Source organism: Zalophus californianus, chromosome 1, assembly GCF_009762305.2.
Source record: "Zalophus californianus isolate mZalCal1 chromosome 1, mZalCal1.pri.v2, whole genome shotgun sequence".
In the NCBI taxonomy this organism is placed as follows: Eukaryota; Metazoa; Chordata; class Mammalia; order Carnivora; family Otariidae; genus Zalophus; species Zalophus californianus.
The window spans coordinates 50851727-50867648 of NC_045595.1; the positions used below are offsets into that span (position 1 = coordinate 50851727).

The following is a 15922-nucleotide window of genomic DNA, read 5'->3' on the forward strand; positions in this document are numbered from 1 at the left end:
GAGGCTGGCCTCCCCGTTGTTCCGAGGTCTGCGGGATCTATTAGTACAGAAGGAGTGCAGCCTCCGTGCCGAGATTTTCTCTAACTGATGTGACACAAAGGGCCCGCACTGTGCTAAATCAGCCAGCCAGGCCCATGCCCAGCTCTCTCCTGGCCCACAGGGGCCAGGTCGCTTCCTTTGTTCCACTGGCCCCGGCCTGGTAACAAGGCAGCCAGAAGCTCAGCTGTCGACCTTGTTTCATTATTTTCTACCCTGTTAACCTCCATCACCAGTGACGCTGCTGTCAGCCTAAATGAGAACTGAAAAGATTGATCTCACTTGTCCCAGGGCTCAGTCAGGAAAAAGACCCTTCATTTCCTAACGGCCCTGATGACCCTTTCTCTGCGAGTCCCTCCCACCCAGGACAAAGATGTGACAGTAGCAGCAGGCGGGGGCTTGGGGCCAGAGCAAGTGATCGGGATCACCTCAACCTGGCTTTGCAAAGCGCCGTGGTTTTTTCCTTTATTGCCCTGTATTTACCTCCCTAATTATGTTTGCTTACACAAATATTCAACTTGGACGACGTTTCATAAACACAGCCCCAGGAGGGGACCAGCGCGTATTGTGCCGTGGGAGGGAATGAGCCTGTGATTACAGTTCCGCTGCAGAAGTCGTCCTCCAAGTGGACAGTCCAAATACAGACCACAGACAGATCATTATATTTCAAATCAACTTGTCCTATTAACCATGCTTCTAGGATTCCCGGGTCACCTAATCCCTAAAATTGGCGCCTGGCAAGAACAGACGAGCTCGATAATTTTACTTTATTTATTTTTTAAAGATTTTATTTATTTTTTTTGACAGAGAGAGACACAGCAAGAGAGGGAACACAAGCAGGGGGAGTGGGAGAGGGAGAGGGAGAAGCAGGCTTCCCGCCGAGCAGGCTCCATCCCAGGACCCCGGGATCCTGACCTGAGCCGAAGGCAGACGCCCAACGACTGAGCCACCCAGGTGCTCCTTGATAATTTTAGTAGTAACACTCTTATGGATTGGTTGGTACAATGGTAGCCAGCTTTCCTGAACACTCATTCTCGGTGCCTTACTTGGGGTCAACACCCTCTTAATCTTCCCCACTGCCCTGTGGGTCTTTTTATCCTCATCTCACAAATGAAGAAACTGAGGCACAGAGTTAAAGTAACAACGCCCAAAGACACACAGCTGATAAATGGTGGAACCAGGATCATGAATCCAGAAATTTAAGAACTCTGGACCCAGAGACCACACCCTGAGCCACTCCCTCAATAATATACGTGTTCCTCCTTCACACGCGCAGGTTCCTTTAACCCTCACACTGCCCCTGGGAAGTAGTTGATCTTAACTCCTTTTGATCAACACAGAAGATGAGGCTCACAGAGGCTAGAGGACTAGCCCATTTTACAGAGGAAGAAACCAAAGTCCGTAGAGGTGGGTTCAGTTCTACAAACATTTCCACAGCATCTACTGTTTGCCAGGCACTGTGCAAGGAACTTGGGAAACAGAGACCTCAGGGCACATATAAGTGACTGCTCCCTGCACACTTGACTTCTGGGCATTTATATGGGTAAAACCTTCTGAAAACAACCAAGCACTTTGTTAAAAGCCTAAAAAATGGGCAAACTTTTGACCCAAAAATTCTTGTTGCAGAAAACAACCATAGAATAATAGCAGTGAATGTGACAAAAGTATATATACAAAGTAGCTCACCGCAGCGTTTTAGAAGAGTAAAATAATGGAAATAACTTAAGTGTTCAACAATAAAAGATTGGTTAAATAAATTAGGGTCAGCTCTATCATGAAATACTATGGAATCATTAAAAATGGCACAGAAATAAGTTTATTGACCTGGGAAAATTTTGTAATGCAGTGTTATATAATTTATTAGGTGAATAAGCAGACAGTAAAATCATATATGCAGGCTCATCTCATTCGGGAAATGTACACTGGAAAATGTACACATATGAGAACTTACAGAAAATGTATTTGCCTATGTTTGTATAAAGAAATCCCTATGGCACCAAAGTGATTATTGCAGTGATAACATTCCCAGTGATTTTAATTTTTGTGTGTGTGCTCATATCCATTTTTCCAAATTTCCTACAATGAACATGTGATACTTGCCAACCATGCAGAGATTATTATTTTTGTGTGGGTGGTGGCTGAAGTGGCTGAGGGCACCAGCCATATCTAGGATTCAGACTCAGGGTCTGGGACACCACAATCCAGCCCTCGGCCCCTGGCACCCTTCAACACACCTGCCCTCCTGGTCCCATGCCCCCAAACCAAATCCCACCCTGGCTGGCCATTTTGTAATGCTCAGCTTGGGGCAGAGATATCTGAGCAGGTGGAGTGGCCCCCTTGCCCACCTTTTTGAAGAGTCTGATGACATCCTCACTGATCTGTGAGAGGCGGACGATGACATTGTTCATGAAGATGTCATTGAGGGTGGCATGATCTCGACTCTCCCGCCTGGTCTGATGCAGGACCAGATACCAACAGTTCACGGGCGAGAGGAGGTACTGGTCCTTCCTGTGGAAACCAAGGCAGCTCAGGTTGGCTTCATTGGAACTGTCATCCACACAGTGTTCTGCATTGTCATCCACCGTAGCTCTTTTGACCCTCATGGGGCCCTTTCAAGCTCAGTTTCCTTAGAACACATTTACAGCTAGCGAAGTGATCCCCCCTAAGGTCCCAGAGCAGCGCTGAGGCCAACTCCAGGTCTTTCGGCTCTAAGGCCTAACGCATTCGCCTCTCCCCACTGCACGTGGCATCTGCTATGTGCATCGCTCCCTTCTGGGCAGAAGCTGACTTCCCTGGGGCTAAGAAATACTCAACTAATTGTGTTTGAAATACTCGTATTAGTTCTAAAACCATGCAGTGGAAAAACAAAAAGTGGACCCCTCCTTTTCCCTTCCCTGCCTCCCCCAACCCCTTTGTCCTCTCCCAGGGCCAGCTTCTGTCTTGGCCTCTTGGAAACGTATGTCTTTATCTCTCAATGGAATTGGGGGCTTGGAGGGTTTCAGGTTCTGTATTTGGGATGATGTTAACCCATCTTCCCAAATGGAAGATGGGTTAACATCATCCCAAATGGGATGCTTGGGTAAAGTACATATAAGACAAATAAACCTTTCTCCTGTAACAACTGAGAGATTCTTAGCATCCTCTAAGATGGGTGTTATGCTAAAACAGGGGTTCTCAAAGTGTGGTCCTCAGACCAGCAGCAACATCACCAGGAATCTTGATAGAAATGCAGATTCTCAAGCCCCACTCCAGACCTGCTGAATCAGAAACTCTAGAGGTGGTAGTCTGGGTTCTAACACGCCCTCTAAGGGATTCTGATTCACACTAAAGTTGAGAACCACAGATCTACCTAGCATACTTTCCCAAGGCTTGAGAAATGGGATGTTTCTGAAAAATGAAACGAGAGACTATTCCTCTCTTATCTATGCTTTCCCAAAGGCCCCTCTTTTATCCCCAGTAAAGGGTATATACATCCTATTCTCCAGGAAGAAAGAGGGAAGGGTAATTAGAAACCAAAATCAAACCCAGAATCTCATGTTGCCACAGGTGCTGTGTGCCTGCCCTCTGACCCTGGTTCTGCCCTCACTCCGCTTCCCAGGGGGGAGGACAGGACCTCCTGAGGGTGGTGGTCTCCAAAGTCCCTCCCAGACCTGCATTGCTCCCCTCGTGCCCCCAGGGTGGGCCACCTCCAAAAGCTGACCACGGACGTGCTCAGCCACCCACTAGCAGCGCTTTTGAGGAAGGGAATTCTGCTGACTCTCACTGTGACCACATCATCCTCCCACAGCCAAAGGGATGTGCTGGGGGGTGCAGCCCTGACAGCCTCTGGGCATCCGTAGCACTGCCATGCCCCACACCCCACCCCAATTCCTGAGCTTGGGAAGGACAGGTGAGGGGGCGCCTTCTGATTTACAGGGATTTTCTTGCTGTCACCAAATGAGCTAAAGATCTATCTAGGTAGCAGGAGCTGGGAAGAAGGGAATTTTGTTTAGAGGATGGTTATGGTGGAAAATGCCTAAAGAAAAGGGAAGGGACAGGCTGCCAAAGAAAAAATGAACAAATTGCTCCTTGCTTATAGCCTAGAGAAAAAGCTAGAGCATGAAAATTCAACCACCCCGCCCAAATCCCTCAGCATTTCTTCTGTCAGGTCTCAGGTGGGCTATGGGTGGCAGTGACACCGATGTGCCTTGGAGGGGCTGCTTCCCAAGTGGCTGAGGCAGAAGGAAGGATTACAGTGGAAGGTGGTAAAGTGCTATAATAGAGACACATGCAGAGCGTCAGTTCTGCTTGAGAAGTTGGAGAAGGCACTGCTCTCTCCTGTGCTCTCCACATCCCAGGGACACAGGCCCCTTTCCTTTGTGCCAGGTTCCCTCCTGCCTGGGGCCCTCACACATGCTGTTCTCTCCATCTAGAATCCATGAGCCCCAGCCCTTCTCATGACTGCCTTCTTCTCTTCTCTTCTCTTCTCTTTTCTTGGTCTCACTTTCAATGATACCTCCACAGAGAGAATGCCTGTGACCGCACACTAAGGCATGGGTCCTCAAACTGTGGTACCCGGACCAGCAACATTGGCATCAGTTGAGAATTTGTTGGAAATGCAAGTTCTCAGGGCCACCCCAGACTATTTAATAAGAAACTCTAGGGATAGGTCCAGCATCCATGTTCTAACCAGCCCTCTGGGTGTTCTAACACACTCAGGTTTGAGAATATTTGCCTTAAGGAGTTTCCACCCCCACCCTTCACCCTCCTGTAAGTTCTTTCAGAGGAGGGATTGTTCTGTTCCAGGCACCACATCCAGCACCCAGCAACGTGCCTGACTCAAAGTGGATATTATGGAACAAAGACCCATGAGAAAAGTACACATTTGTGCTGGGTCTTGAAGAATGGGTAGGAGTTTTCCAAACAGCCAGAGGGGCGGAGAGAGATATAATTGTAGACAGAGGGCACGAGGGATAAAAGATAGATAAGAGCTAGAATTTCAAATATGTTAGGAGAAGACTGGTAGGACATGAGGCTGGAGAGACAGATTAAGGGTTTGATTATAGGGGGCAATGAATGCCAGGCTAATGAGCTTGGAATTTATTCTCTAAGCCACATGGTCTCTACATGGGTTGCACACTAGAATCACCTGAGGAGCTTTAAGAAAACACCAAGACCCAGGCCCCATCCAAGACCAATTAAATCAAAATCTCTAGGCACAGAGCCTTAGTATTGGTATTTTTAAAAACATTTTCTATAAGAGTCTAATGTGTAGCCAGGGCTAAGAATGCCCTAAGGAGTCATCAAAGTTACTTAAGCAGAGGTATGATCTAACCAATGTGTGTTTGAGGATGGACAGATTGCAGGATGGGTGATTGGATAGATGGACGGATGGATGGATGGATGGATAAACAGATGAGTAAGTGGAGGGATGGTGGATAGATGGGTGAGTGGATGGATAGATGGATGGGTAGATGGGTGGGTGGGTAGGTGAATGAATAGATGGGTGGATGGGTGGATGGATGAGTGGACTGATAGATGGACGAGTGGATGTGAGGATGGATGGGTGTGGGCACAGGCTTGGGGCTGGAGGGAGGACCAGTCAGGACTTGTTTAGTCCAGGAGAAGAGAGAGGATGAGGGCCTGGGTGGGTGGCAGTGTGGCCAGAGAAGGCTGGACTTGAGAGATACCTCAACAGAAGAGCAGATAATCTTGGAGACCTCCTGGAAATAGAAAGGAAGGAGGAGGAGGGAAGAGTGCATAGTGATTCCAAGCTTTGGGTCTCAGGCAATGGGGTAGATGCTGATGACACGGACTGAGATAAGAACTGCAAGGGAGAAGCAGGTTTGGGCAGAAAACACTTTGCACATCCATTTTTCACTGCTTCCTAGGTGCTGATAGAAATGGAAAGATTAAAGGAGAGATGAGATAATTGAGCTGTTACTTAAATTACTTCAGGGCTTAGCTCAGTCTGGGATGCAAGAATTGAACAGCATCAGGGAATTAAATGTACAAAATTTATGGAAGTCACAGCCAGAAGGTGAATTTCAGGCGGGGGAGAAAGAAGACGAGTGATCTTGAAAGGGTACGGAAATGCTGGCATGGCTTGGGGACCACTAAATTAGGTCGCCTGGTCAGAGAGGCTCGGTAAGAGAAAGACAGAAAGGACGGCACTTTCCTTATCAGAAGCTGTGGGCAGGAGGCAATCTGAGCCGTCTCAGACGGGAATTCTGCAGGGAGGCGGGGTGGGGGGGGTGGGGGGGGTGGGGGCGGAGGCAAGGGGGACAAAGTTACCTGAAAGCAACCGAGCACTCATCAAGCTAGAGCGAGCAGCTGGTGGAAAGACGAGGGCCTTGGTTCTCTCAGGCTTCACTCACCGTGTGTGTGTGTGTGTGTGTGTGTGTGTGTGTGTGTGTGTGCGCGCGCGCGCTAGGCACAGCGAGACACGGAGCATGCAGCAGGGACCACAGCAGGCAAGACCCTGTTCCCACATGCCTTGCACTCACTCGAGTGAGGGGGACACACAAGGGAACAGAAGATGATGACACAGCCTCCTGAACGTAGGGATGAGAGGGAGCTGTGGAGCAGAGGAGGGCCCCCTTGCCCACATTTGGTGGCGAGGTGGTGGATGGCTTCCCAGAGGGAAGCACTTTCTAGCCTGACAAATAAAGGCTGCAATGGAGTTTGAAAGGGCAGAGCTTTCTAGATCAAGAAATACAGTGAACAAAGGCCAAAAGGGAGGCTGGAAAGATGTGGGTGAATAGAACGTAGTCAAGGAGGGGCTCGAGCGTGGTATTCTGGGGTGGAGGTGGGAGTGACAAATGAGGTTGGAGAATTAGGAAGAAGACACATAGCCAAGGTCCCATTAGAGAGTTTGAGCTTTGTTTTCAAGTCAGTGGGGAGCAATTGAAGAGTCTAGATCAGGGGAGTGAAAGGGTAAAATTGAATTTGCAGATTCTCACTTTGACTACTCTGCGGAGGACAAGCTCAAAGGGGCCAAGAGAGAAGTTGAGGGACTCAAGAAATACCTAGGTAGTGAAAAGACTGGGCCTGGAGATTGACTGGATGGGGTCTGGGATGGGGGTGAGGAGGGAGGAAGAGACGTCCATGATGAATTCCAAGTTTCCTGGGTTGGGTACCTGGGAGAGCAGACGTGGCATCTGCTAAGCTGAGGGGGAGGAGGGCAGTGGTGAAGTAGGGAGGGAAGGAGAGGAACTCTGTTTGAACATGACAAGTCTAAAGGGCTCCTGGAACACCCAGATGGTGATATCTGGGCTAGAGAAACAAATGGGGAAGCTAGCAGCAAGCACTCGGATGGTATTTGAAACCACCGAATGACGACGCGGAACTCTTTACAAATGCGCATGACCATGTGGCAGAAGAGGCAAATCCTTGGGAGGCCTGGCCAGGCTGCAGCTGGAGGGATGGGGCAGGGCTGGGCTCCTCCCTTCCCTTGGTTACCTAGGATGGGGATAATGGGCTAGCCCATCCTTCTCTTCAGAGAGGCTGCCCGGGCCTGCCATCCAACCAGCGGGCCCATCCTCTTGATTCCTCCCAGCATGGGAGACTGCTTGTTCTGCTCCCCTCACCTTCTCCCAGCCCTGGCTCCCTTAGTGTGGCAGCTCATTTGTAGACTAAAAGGCTGGGGTGAACAGGGCTGTCCATATCCAAGGTCAGGGGCAGAGCTGACCCCTCCGTGGAAAGCTGCCACTTGTGGTCTTGGCCACAATGGTACCAGGCTCTCGCAGTATCAGAAAGAAGAGGCAAGAGCCATAGATGGGACCCAGCATGGCAAAACAGAAAGATGCTTGGACTTGAGCGGGGGTGTTCACCGGTGGCCACCACACTGCCTATGTGACTTTATGCAGGTCACTTAACCCCTGTGGCCTGGTTACTTAAACTGTATCATGAGCCTGGGGATTAAACGACAGAAAACAGCTCCATGGTCATTCATTCAGCTGTTCATCCATTCAATACATTTTTATTGAATATTTCATATGGACTAGACGCCAGGCACATAATTTTGAGGACAACAGACACAGTTCCTGCCTCCATGGAGTTTACAGTTTAGTGGGGGAGACAGACACCCCTCAAGGAATCCTGCAAATGTGTGTCAAGTTCCAACTCCAGAAAGTGCTAGAGAGGACATAGCAGGGTGCCATGAGAGCCCATAACAAGGGAACCCGGCCTGGGGCATCCCTGAAGTAATCCCTGAGGAAGGGGTCTTTGGGCTGGGCTCTAAAGGAAAAGTGTTGGGGGGGGGGGGTAGCTAGGTAAAGGGGATGGAGCTCAGGGGACAGGGGCCCAGGCAGAGGGAACAGAATGGGCAAAAGCTCATGGCAGGGCAGGGGAGTTTGGTGCATTTAAGGAACTGAATAAAGGCCAATGTGGCTGGAGCCCGGGAAGCAAAGTGGGGGACAGGACAGGTGCAGGGGGTCAAGGGCTCCAGCCAGCGCATCAGCCACCATCCCACTGGCCATCTGGATTGTACCAGACCACACGAACAAGCACCCAAACCACACAGGGCAGAGCTGGACACTGACCTTCCTTTCTTAGGAGGTTACTTGTCCCTTTTGAGAACAGGACCCCTTTGACCTGAGACCCAGCTCTCCATGCCAGCAGCGATTTCTGCCTGTTGTGGCCACACTTTTGGAAGCTGTCACAGTGAACCTGGCGGGCGCTCTCTCCTCCAAGGCACATCTTGAGCAGCCTTTCTGCTTTTCCCATTTTGCATCCCAGTGTCTATGCAGCAGGCAGAAGCTGCTGAGCTAAGGCATGATGTGAGAACTTTCACATATATATGTATATCTATTTTCTTTCTTTCTTTTTTTTTTTTTTTTTTTGGCCAGAAAACAGCAATGAAAATTTCTGGTGAGTCACAACTTTCTTTCTTTGGCTAGGGGAGCTGGGTATGAAGCTCCAAGAGCCTGCAGCTAGAGAAGCGAGGTCTTGCCAAGCTGGGGAGCTAGGGAAATGAAATTAGCAACGAGCCACCTTCTCCAGCTTCTCAGCTGGGGGCCGGAAAATTCCGCTTAGCAAACAGAACCTATTTCCAGGCCTTGCAAAGCCCCACGCTGCAGATGAATCCAAACCCACTGCCCCGGGACTATGGTTCCTCTGGGAGAGAGGCAAGCTCGTGCAGCTGACACCATCCCCAAGATGCCAAATGCCTGCCTCTGGCTTCCTGCTCTCCTCCAGCACGTTCTTGGGTCTTGCTCAGCAGGCTGCCAGCAAAGCTGCCCCTGAACAGAGCTCCCTCAATTAGTTCCAGGGCCCAAAAGGTATGGGTAACTTCTTGCTACCTAAGCTGCCCCAAGCAGGATTTGGAATTCATCGCCCTTGCTTGGAGCATGATTCAGTAATTCCACAAATATTAACTGAGTGCTGTCTTTTGTGCCAGGCAATGGTAAGCAAAATGAGTCACACTTCCTGCTTCGTGGAATGTACAGCCCAGTGGGGGGCCTCAGGTGATAACCAAATAATCACATAAATAAATAGAAAATTGCATCAGTGGTGGGGGCTCTGAAGGAGAAATGCCTGGTACCTCAAGGGTCTATAACGGGGGTTACCTCACCCCAGGAAGGTGGAAGTGGGTGTCAGTTGACCAGGCGGGTCCTTCCTGTCACTGAGACTTCAGTTGAGATGTTTCTCCTGCATGAGGCCTTCCCTGACCCTCAGTGGCTCCCTGGTCTCTAGCACAAAACCCTACTTTATCGTCATTACTGCACTACCATTCCTGCGATCTGTCTTGTTCATTTACTTTCTGTTTCTGGTCTTTGACTCCTCTCAAGCTTCCATCCGTTATGTTCACCACTGTTCCTCTGGTGCCAGGCAGGCCTGGGCACACGGTTGGCTGAAGAGATGAAAAGTATCCAGAAGCATAAGCTGGAAACAGAAGGATGGGCAGGTTTTGGCACAACCCGGGGATAAGGGAGAGCATTCCCTACGGTAAGTGTGAAGGCTCTGTGTGCATGCATACCGTTGAAAACTGAGGGAAGGTATGCGTGGCCAGAAGGCAGAGAGGAGGCAACCGAGGGTGGAGACAAGGCTGAAGAGGGAGCACGAGCTGGGGCCTTGATGAACAGGGCAAGCATCTGGGCTGGCTACTGCCGTAACGAAGGACCACGCTGGGGACGTAAACAGCAGACGTGTTGTCTCACAGTTCTAGAAGCTACAAGTCTGAGATCAAGGTGTCAGCAGATTGGTTCTTTCTGGGGGCTGTGAGGGAGACACTCACATGCCTCTCCTCTAGATTCTGGTGGTTTGCTGGCAATCTTTGGTGTTGCTTAGCTTGTAGCCATATTATCCAACCTCTGCCTTTGAGTTCACATGATGCTTACCCTGCGCGTGTGTCTGTGTGCAAATCTCCCCTTTCCATAAGGACACCAGTCATGCTGGATTAGGACCCACCCTTACACTTACGTTAACTTGATGATCTCTTTCCAAATAAGGTCACTTTCTAAGATTTGGGGGGTTAGGACTTCAGCCTGTGAATTTGGGGAGGACACAATTCAACTCATAATAGACTGCTTCCCCAAGTGGATCAGGAGCCCAAGGAGAGTTTACATGACCACTCAGGCATCTTTCTTGTGGTCCAACCGAGGAGCAAATGCGCCCATGATGCAGAGGATAAAGTTTGACCCCATCAGCTGGCATACAAGGCCAGTCCAGCCCTCTCCCCCATCGGCTTCTCCACTTGCAGAAACCTTCTCCAGGCAATGGACAAAGCTCTTAGCCAGGGATGTGTTTCTTCATTTATCTATTTTTTGCCTCCCAAGGAATCTAAGGCCATCATACTGGGAGCTGGAGAAGTTCAGATCCTGACTCTGCTGCTAATCGGCTGTGTGTTCTTGGGCTTGTCACTCTACCTCTCTGAGGCTTCACTGTCTCATCTATCACATGGGTGGGTGAGTGATTCAGTGGCCAGTGAGGGCCTTCAGATATTGACAACATCGACTGTATTTTCCAAAACCAAAATGCTTACACATGATCTGACAAAGGCTTTCATGTTCCTGATCACCCAACTTATTTATTTGAAAAGCCTCATAAGAAGCACAAAAATGAAAGCAGTGAATGGCCATTACGTAGGACCCTTTCATGTATTTGGCTTCAATGACAGGACAATGAGGCTACTGAAATCTGGGAGGGGGGCCGCTCCTCCTAGTTCACGGGCATTCCTGCCTTGACGCCTGTGCCCATTCCATCTTCATGCGCTTGGAATGCCTTCTGCTATTCTTGCCACACAGCAAAAGCCTACTCTCAGAAGTCCTGTTGACAAGGCTCTTCCTTCAGGGATTACCTGAGATCTGTCTAAACCACTCATTTGGATCTACTCAGTTACCTCCAGACATCTTTTATGTTGTTGCTTAACTCCTCAATCACCACTCACATGTGTGGGGCTGGTTCCCTCCCTTATTCCATAAGCCCCTTGAAGGCAGGAACAATGTCTTGTATTTCTTTGTATTCCATCATAGTCCTTCGCAGAACCCAATTCATTCATTCATTCACCCGTTCACTCACTCACTCTTCTAATGTTTTTTGAACACCTGCCACATTCTAGGCGCTGTCTAGTCACAGAGGACTGAAAAGATGACTCGATGTGCCTTGAGAAGGCTCACAGTCTAGTAGGTAAAATTAATGCAAACCATTCCCTGCTGCTTTTTTTCCCCACAGCTATCCAAATAACAGCAACCAACACTTAACCTGCTAGAGAAAGCATTTTTCTCAGGTATATCCCCTGGAAGCATTTTTCTCAGGTATATAAGAGATACCACAAACTAAAGGCATCAGAATAGAGACATCACCTCACACACAAAGCGCTATTTGCATGTGGGGCTAATATTCTAGATGGAAATCTGGAACTGGGCTAGGACAGGGCTTTTCAAACTGGGTCCCAAGGAGTGCTAGTTTGGTGAAATGTTAATCAATATTACAGGGGAGAAAGAATTCTGTGGTCAAATAGCTTTCAGAAAGAAATCACCAGGCTTATTTATTGCACAGCTTCTCAGAGCCTTCCATACCCTAATGTGTGTCGGGAATCTCAAAGAGGAGGTATAGAGTGGGTAGTTGCTCCTAACTGCATTCATCTCCACCTCGCCCCACCCCCATCTAGAAGTCTCAATGTATTGGAGTCTTAGAAAACCCTCCTCTGGAGGAAGAGAAAGTGTTAGTTCCAGCAAACCTCTGGCTTCCTAGAACTATGCAACTTGTTCGGAGGACATTCACCTACACTGAGAGGCAGGTTTTAAGGCCCCTGGTGTGCTGCCCCTCCCCTGCACCACACTCCTGCTCAGGAAGGGCCCCCAGTTCCAGGTCTTGAAGAGAACAAGCCAACCTCAGGCCAGGGCTGCCTGGGAAAGAGCAGTGGATTATGGATTTGACTCTGGGGAAGTAGAAGGTTCTAGAAGGCCAGTGTGGCCTAAAAGTGAGTTGTGAATAATTTATCATCTGAAAAATCATCACAATGGGTGCTCTTACACATAAATAACCCTCAGAATCCCCTGGAGGGCTTGTTAAAATACAGATTGCTGGGCCCTACCCCTGGAGTTTCTCATTCAGCAGGTCTGCAGGGAGGTGCCAGACTTTGCATTTCTGACAAGTCTCCACGTGATGCTGCTGGTCAGGACCGCACTTTGTTAAAGGTGTGCTCTAGCATCAGCGGTCCCGGTTCCCTGGTCAGGGACAGCGCTGTGAAGCCCACATCTGTCCTCTCAGCAACACTGTGCTGGGCGCCAGGACAAGGAGTGGGTGACCCTTTGCCCAAATGGCTCCACCAAGCTCCTAAGGCAGCCAGAAGACAGACGTCCCTTCCCTTGCCTCCCACCAGCCCCACCCCAGGGCAATTCCAATTACCACTTGATCTTCATTCGTTCATTCAACAAACAGTTAGTACGTGCCAACCATATGCCAAACCTGGTGCTGGATGTTCAGGACCCCGGGTCAAGAGCCACCCGCTCTGCCATCTCTGAGCTCATCGCCCAGTGCTTGTCAAAAGGGGAACAGGATAGAACACAGGCGATTTCAGCACAGGATGGCAGCATCTGCCTCACTCTTCTCAAGACCTTCTGTCAAGTCAGAAAGGGAAGACATCCTTGATTCCTCTTTTCCTCAGTCCTGCCTCTGAAAGACTGCCCAGCACTGCCCACCCCTCCTGGTCTGCTCCGCCATGCTCCTGGCAATCATCACCACCACCTGCACAGCAATAATCCCACCCACCTGCTCCACTCTTGCCCCCTCCAACACAGGGTCAGCTTTCAAAAACAAAAATGGGGTCATGCTCCCCCCTACTCACAGTAGCCTCAGTGGCTTCCCACACTCCCTCACCACCGGTTCCAGCCCCACTGGCCTCTCCTCCCCTCCCGCTGCCCCCAGGGCTGCCCTTTCTCATCCCTCAGGTCTCTGCTTAAAAGCCACTGCCTCCAGGTGCCTTCCCTGACTGCTGTTCTGGCTCAGTGTGGAGGATCAAAGAGGGCTGCAAATCCTTTGATGGGAGAAGGGTTTTCTTTCCTATCTCCCTGAAGTGGAGCTCGGGCTGAGAGGCAGTGCCGGGCCATTTCCAGACCTCGCCTTGCAGACTGGGGCTTCCCCATGGCTCTCTTGGGGCCCTGAGCTATAGTGTCAGACACCCAGCTGAAATGCTAGGTACAGAGGCCCTGACACCACACGGGGAAGGAGGCAGCTCAGCTGGGCCCAGCCTTGCGGCCATCCCCACCAAAGCACCAGGCACATGGGTGAAGCCATCTTGGACCCTCCAGCCCAGACCAGCCACCAGCTGAAGATCACTCGGTGATCCCAGTCAAAGCCCCATAAAGCGGAAAAATCACACGACTGAGCCCTGTCCAAATTCCTGACCCACTAAACCATGAGGTACTGTGTTTTAGTACTAAGTATTGCTGTTACACAGAATAAATAACCAGAACATTCTGCATTATATTTATTTCCATCATAGCACCTCCTTGGGCAGCTATATATATTTTTTTGATTGCCCGAGCAGATAAAGAGCAAATGGAGGAACACTGAACTTAGAATCAAGAGACCTGAGTTCTTGTTATGGACTGAACATCTGGGTCCCCTTAAAAGTCGTATGTTGAAACCCTACGCCCAGTGTGACAGTATCAGGTGGCGGGGGCCTTTGTCAGGTAATTAGGATTTGAGCAGAGCCCTCATGAATGGGATTAGTGCCCTTAGAAGAGTCAGGAGAGAGCCTGCCTGCTCTCTCTGCTCTCTACCACGTGAAGACACAATGAGAATCAGCGGTCTGCACGCTGAGAGAGCTCTCACCAGACCCCAGCCATGCTGGCACCCTGTCAGGGCGAGGCTCACTGGGGCTGAGCTCCCTGTGGCACATGATTCAAAGAAAGGTTCAGGTGGTGGCTCTAAGGGTTTACCTGGGGCAGGTCGAACATTTGGAAAACGATACCATCACCATCTATTTCTTTTCTACCATCACATATTACACACACTGAGGACCTCTTATTTTCCTGGGCTGTGCTGTGTGCCGAAACACCTAGATTAACAGGACACAGTCCCTGCTCTCAGATACTGTCCCTTCTCTTGAGAGGGGGCATGCCCACAGTTGGTACGGTCGGGGCAGGCACCCAGTCCCTCTGGCCATGTCCTTTGAACTCTGCCACCTGCTTGCTCTTCAGGCCTCAATGTTTAAGGCCTGAGTCTGACCCAGTGCTTCCTCTGTGTGCCCATAATATTCTGTATTTGTTGATTTGCTTATTTAGCCAGTATTTACTGAGTACCTACGAAGTGCCAGGCCCTGATTTATCGTAGGAAACAAGACAGGTGGTTCCTGCCATGGTGGGATCTCCCATCTAGCGGAAGAGAGAGACGAACAACCAAACATGAAAAAGAGAAAAGAAAGAAACTATCAAATGATTGCTCTGATGGACTTCCAGCTTCTAGCATGGTGAGAAATCGGCTGACAAGCCACCTGATCTGTGGTACTTGGTTACAGCAGCGGAGTGAACTAAGACAGTTCCCATCCCAGCTCGGCCACTCACTTGCTGGGCTATCTTGGGCAACTCAATTCCCTCTCTAAACAAAATCTCTCAGCCAGAGTAGGTTTTACAGACCAAGTACATTTCCTCCCTTCCTTGCTCCTGCTCATTCACAAACACCCCATCTCTGTCTGGCACTGGGCCCATTGCAGTGGGAATAAAATAACCAGATCTGGGCCCTGCCCTCAAAGCCCTGAGAGGCTACCTGCCAGAGAGATGGACACTGTAAGACAGCAAGACAAGCCTTCTCTGGACAGCAGGAAGAAGGACCCAGAGCCCAGCACAGATCCTGTTCACTGAGCTCCAAAGAGGCAGCCAGGGGTCAGCACTGGTTGGCCCTGGGGTCAAAGGGCAAGTCCAGGCATCCCTTAGAGACTCCTGCTTCCAAAAGCCACATTAGCATGGTGCAGAAGGCCTATACCAGCTGCACTGGCCTGGGCCCACGCCCTAATTAGACTTTCATAGCGTCTCACGCAGCCTGCTTGGCCCGACTACCAGCTGGAGCTCCTGTTCCGTCTGGTGGCCTCTGGTTAATGAACCCGTGAGGGGCTGGCCGAGCTCATTACAGGCGATGCGAGGGAACAGGGGACCCCCCCCGCCCATGCTCCCCCATTTCATGTTCACACTGAAAATGCGAAGGGAGGAGACAGGTAGGAGCTGAGGCCACAACCTGACCACACAGCTCTGCATGGCTCCAGTGACGGCTCAGCCAGAGACAAGGGTTTCCGTGTGTGTGTCTGTATCTCTGGTTTTAGGGGAGCATTCTCAGGCTGCACCCAGCCATTTCTTCTCTCAGGCCAACGAGGCAGAATGAGAATGACAGTTCAAATCTGTCTCCTTGCAATTACTGGTCCATAGACATGTCTGGACAAGCTGCTTTCTCAGAGCTTCACTGTCCT

General features: G+C 50.1%; 1 protein-coding gene across 1 annotated transcript in view; it reads right to left on the reverse strand.

The window, feature by feature from the left end:
* The window catches only part of SRGAP3 (SLIT-ROBO Rho GTPase activating protein 3), a 240152-nt gene that overhangs the window by 105575 nt on the left and 118655 nt on the right, over window positions 1-15922 (reverse strand). The window contains 1 exon segment of the mRNA XM_027584523.2: window positions 2382-2544. Within this exon segment, the coding sequence (XP_027440324.2) occupies window positions 2382-2544 (163 nt within the window).